The sequence below is a fragment of the Poecilia formosa genome, unplaced genomic scaffold (genome assembly GCF_000485575.1).
Source record: "Poecilia formosa unplaced genomic scaffold, Poecilia_formosa-5.1.2 Scaffold37, whole genome shotgun sequence".
NCBI classification, from domain to species: Eukaryota; Metazoa; Chordata; class Actinopteri; order Cyprinodontiformes; family Poeciliidae; genus Poecilia; species Poecilia formosa.
This window is the reverse complement of record NW_006799976.1, coordinates 424,733-434,632: the sequence shown is the minus strand read 5'-3', so window position 1 is coordinate 434,632 and position 9,900 is coordinate 424,733. Positions and strand designations below refer to the sequence as shown.

Below are 9,900 nucleotides of genomic sequence, written 5' to 3'. Positions count from 1 at the left end.
GTGTGTGTGTGTGTGTGTGTGTGTGTGTGTGTGTGTGTGTGTGTGTGTGTGAGTTTTTGGGTTCCAGACAGACCCTTGCATCTTTCTCCCCAGTGCAGCATGGATGTTTCTGACTCATGGAAAGTGAAAGAAATGTGAAATGATCTGCTGGGAAAGTCAATTGAACAGTATAATGCAATAAATAGATACACAACGATGTCCAAGGAACTGAGAATCCCAGTCAGCAGCCAACAAACTGTAAAAATGCAAAATTTCTGTTGAAACCAAACCACAAACCAGCAGGTAGACCAGCAAAAGTACAGCCACAACTGCTGGGAAAACGGTTCGAAAACCCACAAATAACTTCAGCTGAAATGCAAACCTTCCTGAAATAATAATAAAAAAATGGCCGTGGCCGTTTCCAGATGCACCTGAAGAAAAATGGACTGTGTGCTCGACCTAGCAGAAGAAAGCCATCACTACGCAAATGCCGCAAAGTTTCCCACTTACGATACACGAAGCAGCGCCTCGACCACAACCACAAACTTTACATTTGGAGACAAATCAACAGGGGCCTACGATGAAAGGTGTAGCATTCCTGCTGTGAAACACAGAGGTGGATTGCTTATGTGTTTGGGGGCCTGCAAAGGCGCATGAAGGCTGGACAGAGTTACTGATGAGATGAACGAAATACTGGAGAAAAATTTGCACTCATCTGCCCGAAAGCTGCGAACAGGAAACACAAGGCCAAGTCAATCAGTCATTGGTTGCAGCAGGACACAGTGATGTTTCTGGAGTGGACGTCTTCGTCTCCGGACCTCAGTACCATTCAGCCAGTCTGAGGAGAACTCAAACGCACACTTCATGCAAGACGACAGCCCAGTAGATTACAGGAACTGGAGGCTTTCTGCTGAGAAGAATCAGCATCAGAGAAAATAAGGAACCTCATCCGTAATGACCGTAAACGACTCCAAGCTGTCACCGATGGCAAAGGAGGCAACACTTGGTATTACAAGCTGGGGTATGTAAACTGCTGATCAGAGTCATTTGGGCAGTTTCTGTTGTCATCACGATTTAAAAAGACAGAAAATGGCTTCACCCACCTTCTAACCATGAGTGAAAACATTTTCGCATCGTCATATTTTCTGAAAAATGGCCAAAATATCAAACAAATTACAACAGGGTGTGTAAACTCGTGAGGACAATTGTTCACTTCAGCTGTTGTTTTTTCTTGCTGTTGTTTTTTTCCTGTGTGGATAGTTTGTAACTTGAAATATCAATTAAATGCATTTTTTTTCATATTAACATTCAAAAAATATATATTTTTGACACCCAAGGAAAAAACAAAAACACATGCATGCACACACTATTACCAAAAGGCGGTTAGAGTTGGCATCTACTCTAACTTGCATGTTTTTGAAATGTTGATTAAAAACTGGAGCACCTTGAGAAAAGCCCATGAATGCATCGGGAGAAAATCCTTACTGGAACAACGATCCTTTGACCACAACATTTTTACGTTGGAGGGCAGATGTTTTGCTTTTGATGCATCAAAGAAATGCTGCAAGAAGTGGTATTTGTTATGTTTTTACATTTGAAATACTAAGTGATTATGTCTGGGTTACTATATTCTGTTTGGTCTCAGTGCTTTGATGATATACTTTGTAGGACATTTCATTGCCTATGGATCTCAGATCAAATGTTTAGCACAGGGAATTATTATTATTATTATTATTATTATTATTATTATTATTATTATTATTGCAGATCCAACTGTTTCAAAAATCCACTTAAATAAAACTGTTAGGTTAAAATTTTGCAATCAGTGTTGTAATCAAGACCACCTAACCCGAGACCAAGACAAGACCAAGACCGGCGCCGTGTGCTACATGACACAATAAAATGTGAAATACGATCAAAATTGTTTCTCAAATTGATCTCAAAGATCCACATTCTCATAAAAGACACCTAGATATTAAATGCTTAGAGCTGAAATAAATTATTATATTAAGAAATTCTTCTTTCTTCTGCTTTGCTTTCATCTCTGTGTCACACTCTGCAGAGGTCTCAGATTATCTTGTTATCTGTTATCTGGGTGGTTGATCATATGGCCAAAGTCTGAAACCACCACTGTCTGCACCATTAAACATAGCAGTCATGACAATGCACTAATAGTAAGCAACGCTCAACTATGAACACTGACCAAAGAGCAACAACCAAGAAGTAACCAAGCAAAGGAGCGCACCGTGACTGTTGTCACTCTGTCTCCCACTGCATGAAGCCAGGCAGCGCACAGCTGACAAATTATGAAAATAATCAAAGAGCAATGAGCATTCTCTTTGTGTGATCGTACGTTCTTATTTATTTATTTGACGATTAAATAAATATATATATTAAGTAGTATAGAATAATAATAGCTACTGCAGTATGCGCAGAGCATTACAAAAACAAAGAACGGTTCTCAGTCCTATCATTCACAGTGAAGAGTCGTTCAGAAGAATCGGCTCGTTCTTGAATAATATTCCAGACTTTTGTTACAGCTTCGTCGCACATGTGCAACACTTCAGTCAACGCCCCCACATTAAGCGCAGTAAGTGACAGCATTTCTCATCGGAAATGCAACATATTTGTTAGTGCATAGCTAGGTTAGCTTACATCACGTCCGCATAGCTTACCTTTCTTTGAGCTTCCTGAAAGTGACGCCAAAAGTTGGACGTAGTCCCCAACGTCTCTGAAAGCAAAGCGCTGCTTAATTCACACGTCGTCATATCTTATGACTTATGCGCATGTCTCAGAGTGCTGCGTGCGAGGCAGCAGCAACAGAAACACGTAATTGGTAAGTTACCTTACTGCTTGGATTGTAATCGGTATGTTTTGCATCCAGTGAAAACAAGAATGTTGGCAAATAAACCAAACAGTATGGTGACAATTTAGTGACACTTCCACAGCTGTGGTCAGAACACCGGTCTTGAAATAAAAGCCTAAGTCCTCAACGCCCGAGACCGAGACCATCAAAAAGTGGTCTCGAGACCAAGACCGGTCTCCAGTACTACAAAACTACTTGCAACAGTTTAGAAATTGAACCAACACTGGTTTCATTTTACAGTTTAATTGCATTTTTCCCAATATCTCCTAAAAGATTGATTGCATAATTTTGCAATTTCAGACGCAACTACAAATACATACTTTCCACCATTTGTCGTGTAATATTTTATCTGTTTGATGGGCATATGTAATGCTACATTTCTGCACGTCTGCTGCAATGCATATCGCCCCTCGTACTTTGAGCTCTCTGTCGACCATTGTTGCACTTTATGGTGTCTGACTCATGACAGCTTCCAGGAAGCAACGTTTTGTCTGTTAAGAGTAAAACATTAAAATCAATGCAATCCTTTTGTTGGATGGACCTGTACCTGAAACTCACTGCTCCACCACATGACTGGGTTTTGGGGTTTCAGTCTGTGCAGTTGGACACCAAGACAAAGTCTAAGACATTAGACAAAACTATAGGATCACTAATGCTGATAGCCTGCTTTGATTAATTTGAAACCACAGGGATTTTTACAACAACAGTCTTGGTTTCATATCCATAGTTCAGTAGTTCTGCAGAACAGCAATGCGAAATGCCAGACATTTAATTAGAAGCGCAGCGGTTTACAGATCCCACAAGTGTGGACGATTGGATGCGCTTTCCGAGGGCAGCAGCCAACGTCAGGTCAATGTCGACATTTGTTCTTTTTGTTTGCATAAACAATGTACAGGTTTCTCTCCACAGACAGACTGCAGATATATGCACCAGAAATACCAGCTTTGGACGTTTAGTGACTGAAACTTTGACTATTGTTGGTTTGTTTTCTATTTTAAATTTTTATTGCTTTAATTTTGATCCTGTGGGAGTCGCCACGGGCCTCAAGGGTAAACTGAGACAAAAATAGTTTTTAGAATTACTAGTCAAGTCTGAACCATGAAGAGCTGGAACAAAATCCCTGGAAACCTGAGATGTACAGAAACATTTGGGTCTTTTAAAATCAGCCCCGAAAACATTTCTGTTTACTGCAGCTTACTCTAAAAGGCCAAAGTTGCTTTACCATCATGTCATTTCGCTTGCCTAAATGTTTCATTGTATTTTTTGTAATTAAGAGTTGCGTTTTATGCATGACACTTAATTTGGCTCACTTTGATTCATCTCTGCTCCTTTGCAGTGCCCGGTGCTACACAAGTGAACTTGCCTTGAAGCAAAGCAGGAGTGTAAGTCAGGTTCAAACTTGCTGCTTTCACCTACGTATACGTAGGAAAGATTTTGCAACGTTTGCTGCTTTCGTTGGATGCGCCCATCAGAGAAAACAAACCAGAAAACCTCTTGATCTATTTATAGAACGCAGAAGTTATATTTATAAAAAAGCCAGACAGATTGTCTTGTTCAAACAAGAAACTAACTGCTGCTGCGAAGTGAAAAACAACCTCAGGGTTTCTGATCCTTACTGGTTTCTATTTTTTGCAGACGGCATGTTTAGACAATGAACTATTTTTTGCTACTCCTACTTAAACTCTGGAGCAAAATTGTAATCAATGCTGATATAAATTAACATTAAGAAGCGAACATATGTTTTCATTTACTTGTCATTATCTTGGAAAAATGAGTTTTCAGTTTGACTTTTTTTTTTTTTTTTGTTGATCATGATTTGTAAAACCAAAAAAGAAAAAAGAAACAAAAAAGGTCCAAAAAAACAACAACAAAAAAATCCTGTAGGAGAATGTGAGGCCGTTTGTTGGTGACCTGAAGCTCAGGACCAGCTGGCATGTTGAAAACACACCAGTATACCCACCTCTGCATGAAAAATAAATAAATGAATTACACTGTATAAACAAAACGTCTTATCAAGTTTTTTTTTTTTTTTCCGTCAAGTTTCTACTGCAAATATCTCAGTGTATTGGGACACTTCAAATAAGACAAAACAAATTTACAAGCAAGTTTTCAGAAAGAGATGAGCTTGTGTTAAGTCAGTGATTCTTGAATATTCATTAAAAGTAGCACTAGCAGTTTCTCTGGCAGATCTTTTGACTTATAGCAAAACACTTTTCTCAATTGTGAACAAATCTGCCAATAAACATGGTAGTCTAAGTAGAAGTACTGACTTAAAACAAGCTCCTATATCTTGCTGAAAAGCTACTTTTAGGTTAGTTTAGTTTTCCTTCAAGTGCACTGAGATATTTGCACTAGAAACCAGACAGACAATTCCTAGTAATACTTTCTGTTTTTGCAGTGAAATATAACATAAGGCCCTGAATAAAATGCTGAGGCATGACCTCAAACAGGTGGAACTTATGAAAAATTTTTAACAAATTTCCCACAGATTTTTTCGGCCTTTGTGGCAAAACCCGTAATTAGTTTTATAGGACGTATTGCACATGTGCACAAAATAAATCATTTAACATTATTCTTGTACAAACCGACCTCCTAATTTTACATAAAATCACATCTGAAACATTATACCACAACAATAGTGAAAACATTTGTAAGGGGATCAACTGCACTTTTGCACGTATTTACAGAGGCTTGTCTCGTATTTCAGATTTAATTTCAGGGCTCAGGAAAGATCACAGACGGCAGCCTGAAGCAAAACAGACGGTGTTGCAACACCGGGTCACTGAGTGACGTGATTTCTGGGCTTTTTCCTCAGCTCACTTTCACTTTTGGTTGAAGAGCGTTTGATGTAGCAGGCAGTGATGACGAAACTCTCTGGTCTCACGGCAGACCCACCCACACTCACATGCTGCTCGAGGAGGCGTTACAACAAAAACAAGGAGCAGGCAAAGATAGCAAGAGGGAAACTCGTTTTTATTAACGTTTCAACACACAGACAAGCTGTGCCAGAGGTCAGAAGAGGTATCAGCGCTGCATTCCCTGGGTAAAGTACACAGATCGTGTCACGTCACACAGTAGTAGTTTCAATAAAAACAAAAGGTCTGCTTTATTAACCCCCTTTTTTTGCACAACCACAAGTGGATACAACAGTAAACCTCTTTATGTGCTTCACATTTTACAATAAAGATACAATCAATTGATGAGCTGCAACCTCATTCATAATAATAATAATAATAATAATAATAATAATAATAATAATAATAATAATAAAGAAGAAAACATACAAACATACACCATAATCCAGCACTTAAGAAACAAACGTGTGCACCATGAGTGAAGAACCAATAATAACAACAATAATAATAATAAAAAAAGATTCATTCATCTCCTATCTGGCCTTTTCTCTTTGTTGGCTTGTGTGAGTCAGTCCGGTTGCAACATCAAACGAGTCTGAGGTTAGTTTTCACTCCACAGACACCGGCGCCAGATGAGCCGGGTGAGGCGTGGGTAGGGTTGCCACCCGTCCCTTAAAATACGGAAGCGTCCCGTATTTGGTTGTTAAATGTAGCGATTTGTTCCGTATTCTCTAAAAGTGAATGTGTAACAATACAGAAGTGGTCCGCGAGTACTTTATATAGTAGGCTGCCCCAGTCATTGTGTCACTCATGGTGGTGGTGTTGCGATATTGTGCCCAACTGCTTTCTGGGTAACACAGACCAACTCCCCCCGGCTTTAAATATAGGGGCTGGTCCCTTGGTAAACCTAGTCGAAGCACCCCCCCACCCGCTTATGAAACTAGGACGACGCGCATTAGTGGGCGTCCCTTATTTTGATTTCTGAAAGGTGGCAACCCTCGGCGTGGGCCACCTGCAGGCGGCAGACCGGCGCCGCACGACGTCGACGTCGCGGGCGTTTGACGTTTTGGCGACTTTACTGGAGGTAAAACTGCTGAGTCGGACCGGCGCACACGCCAAGTTTACAGAGTCAGAGCGGAGCTTCAATGCACCGACAGCAAAAATACATTCATTTGGTACAATCCAGCAGTCAAGATCAAGTACAACCAGGGGAGCGCCTCAGCAGTGCAGAGCTGATGAGCGTCCGTGTGGCTTCCCAGCTGCACAGTCAGATAGCTCTGCTGTTTCATGTTATGCAAAAGTAGAGTGAGTCAGTTAGCATTTGGCATTCAAGTCACCCTGAAGAAATAACACCAAAACACACAATCCGGTTCTAGCTTTTGGAAATGTTTTCTCTTAGCTTACAGAAGAACCAGCAGAGCGATGTGTTGGTCACGAAAGCTATGTGACATGAAACTGTCACCGCAGCACCAAGAAACTGTGACATTCATTGCTTTGTTTGAATATTAAATAATAATTATTATTATGATAGGAATAATAATAAGAAAAAATAATAAACAAATGGCTGATAAATTAAGAATTAGCTTCATAACTTGTTTTCCCAGCCTTAAATATAAATGAACAAAGAAGAAAAAAACATTAAAAATACAGAACAAGGCACTTGTTAAGGAGGTAAAATAGCTTTGGTTTTTGTTTTGTTTTATGTTTTTTTTAAATTACAAATTAAGACTAAATCTCTTCAGCTGAGATGCATTGATTTGTTCTTGTTTGGACACGGAGATTTCCTGCTGACAGTCAAACCATGAGGCTCCGCATCTCCGGCAGAGGAAATAAAACCAGACAGTCTCCTAGCAGGAATCGATCCCCCCCCCCCCCCCCAACCTCACTGGCTCTGTGTGTGAGGTGGGTCCGCTTCTCTTAATCCACCCAGATCCGGTCTTCATCTCATCAGCATTTTTATGTATTTATTTATTCTTTGGATTGAGTCAATACTCACATCTATTTCCAAGCAGGTAGCTCAGGCCCATACTCGCGTTCAACAACCGAAATCCCTCTTGTGAGGAAAAGCGGAACCTGGCTACATCTTCTGCCACCAGGTAGACGATACTGTGGAGCCCCCTGCAGACCACATCTTGTGTTGCGTTCATGGAGATGGAGCCAACTGGAAGATTGTGTTTCGCCAGCAGCGTCAGATTCCCCCTGACGGTCGTGTTCTTCTTGTCGTCCATGTTGTCGTAGCAGCCCTGCATGTACCAAACGTAGGGCCCCGTGCAGCCGATGGTGATGTTGCCATTGTTGTTCTGCAAGCTGCTTTCGCTAGACTTATTCAACTCCAGAAGTGTGTCTGCTCTGAACTCTGGAAGATTAAAAAAAAAAAAAAATGTTAAAGCTGAGAAAAAAAAAGGTTAGAACATATGGGGTCCCCCCCGCAATGTTTGAGTTTTTGAGTCCCCAATTTTTGGAGGGGGGAAATATTGAGAATTAAGGTAAAATTCTCACCTGTGTGCACTTCAAACTGTATGTACGGGATGGCTTTTGGCTGCTAAGAGAAAGGGAGAGAGACAAAATAGAGAGAGTGAGGGACATATCAGAGACACGTGGTAGTTATCTGCTGTTTTCTCCTGATGCTAGCTGTCCCCTCAAAGGCAGCATGACTAACATTAAAAAACGAGAGCTGCAGAAAAGGTCACGCAGCCCAGCTCTGTGTGTGGATCCCTTGATGTTTGTCTCAGGGAAGGAGAGACGGAACATCAAGCTTGTTTGTTTGATACCGTGGTTTAGCTATGCAGTGTGAAAATAGACATGTTGACAGAAACCAGGGAAAATTTCACAGTGGGTGATTAATACCAGTAGTGAGAACAGCACAGTGTAAAAGTAGAACAAATGTTAGTCACTGAACTCCTAAAAGCTGTGCAGAGAGCTGATATGTCACATAGAGCAGCACTCAGCCACGCTGCAGGGTAAACATGTTCATTAAGTCATGTCCATGTGTTTCTTCCTCCAACACCGATTTTGACTCGTCCTGATTCGCGGACGCTTTTACAGGTTAACATGCATGTCCTGCCGTATGAGCCGGCTGCAAATCTCTACTGTCAATCTCGTGACTGTTGAGTTAAAGCACAAAAACTTTTCAATTTATTGTCAGTTTTTTTTTTTTTTTTTTTTACAGAGAAGTCTTAATCTTGTCCCATATTTTCTCAGTAGCTGTGCTTTGCTTCTTCTTCTTTTTTCTTTTTTTTTTTTAACTTTTTCTGCAAGTTGCAGTTTTCAGTGTGAAAAGAAAAGAGCACCCAGAAATCTCAGGTTCATGCCACAGGCTAATTTCACAGGAACGAGTGCTGCAGGATGGAGCTTATGTAGAATCTGTCCATCCGATTTTAACAATGACAAGTTTGGAATTTCACACACAGATCCTCTTCCCCTGACTTACAAAAAAAACCCTAGCTCATCATTGATGTTCAGAACTGTTTTTTTAATGCAAATAATAATAATAATAAAGTAAATATTAAACATGCACATGCAGACTTGAAAACTCTTAAGTTTCCCAAAACGTGTATTTTACATTTTTAAAATGTGGTTTTCCAAATATAAGATGGAAGACTTTTAGCTCACAAAGGAAAACAGGTGGGCATAAATGTCATACATTTAAATTATTCATTTCAAATCAGATTTTTTTGTTTGTTTGTTTTTCTTTTATTTATATTCAGTCGTCTTGCCCCTGGACCGCTGATTATCTTGCAACAGCCCTGCTAAGATAAACCTGTCCGTGCAGGAATCTATCTGAAAGGACTCATCTCGAACAAAATAAACCCACATCGTGACTTTTAAACTTTTCTCACAAGTTTAACTAAAGACGACAGCATTATACATTTCCCCCTCCCGCCGTGCTGAACTCACCAAAGCCGGAGACATCAGGTAAAGGTAAAGGGTGACCAGCAGGCAGGTGACCACCAGCAGGTTCTGCACGGCCACCACGACCGCCAGCCTCCTCACTCTGCTGCTCCGTCGGATCACGCGACCTCCCTCGGTAACCATCGTCCTCTGATCGATCAGCGCTCTGAGCTCCCAGCCGGAGCTGCGGGGCTTTTTTAACTCGAGTGGGCTCGCCGAAAGGTGGGGAGTGACTGGAAAGAAATCGCTCATGATCGGGCAACTTTATTTTGTCTGAGCTTATGTGGGCGGGGGGGGGGGGGGGGGGGG

At 40.9% G+C, this 9,900-nt stretch overlaps 1 protein-coding gene across 2 annotated transcripts; it reads right to left on the bottom strand.

Annotated features, from left to right (window-relative positions):
* Positions 1 to 7,652: 7,652 nt before the first annotated feature.
* Positions 7,653 to 9,892, bottom strand: LOC103137167 (uncharacterized). 2 transcript variants are annotated; one of them, XM_007550780.2, is made up of 3 exons: positions 9,598 to 9,892; positions 8,200 to 8,242; positions 7,653 to 8,056 (listed from the first exon to the last, which is right to left on the bottom strand). In XM_007550780.2, the coding sequence occupies exons 1-3, from the start codon at positions 9,841 to 9,843 to the stop codon at positions 7,686 to 7,688; spliced, it is 660 nt and encodes a 219-aa protein (XP_007550842.1). In that variant the 5' UTR covers positions 9,844 to 9,892; the 3' UTR covers positions 7,653 to 7,685. The 2 variants fall into 2 exon arrangements, with proteins under 2 accessions (XP_007550842.1, XP_016526184.1); XM_016670698.1 differs by having other exon boundaries at positions 8,200 to 8,239.
* Between the last annotated feature and the right edge of the window lie 8 nt (positions 9,893 to 9,900).

Excerpts from the sequence above, each read along its gene's own strand:
- LOC103137167 (XM_007550780.2), bottom strand. The coding sequence starts at position 9,843 with ATGAGCGATTTCTTTCCAGTCACTCCCCACCTTTCGGCGAGCCCACTC. Across the intron at positions 8,243-9,597 it reads ACCTGATGTCTCCGGCTTTG|CAGCCAAAAGCCATCCCGTA; the intron begins GTGAGTTCAGCA and ends CCTTTCTCTTAG. Across the intron at positions 8,057-8,199 it reads ACAGTTTGAAGTGCACACAG|AGTTCAGAGCAGACACACTT; the intron begins GTGAGAATTTTA and ends TTAATCTTCCAG.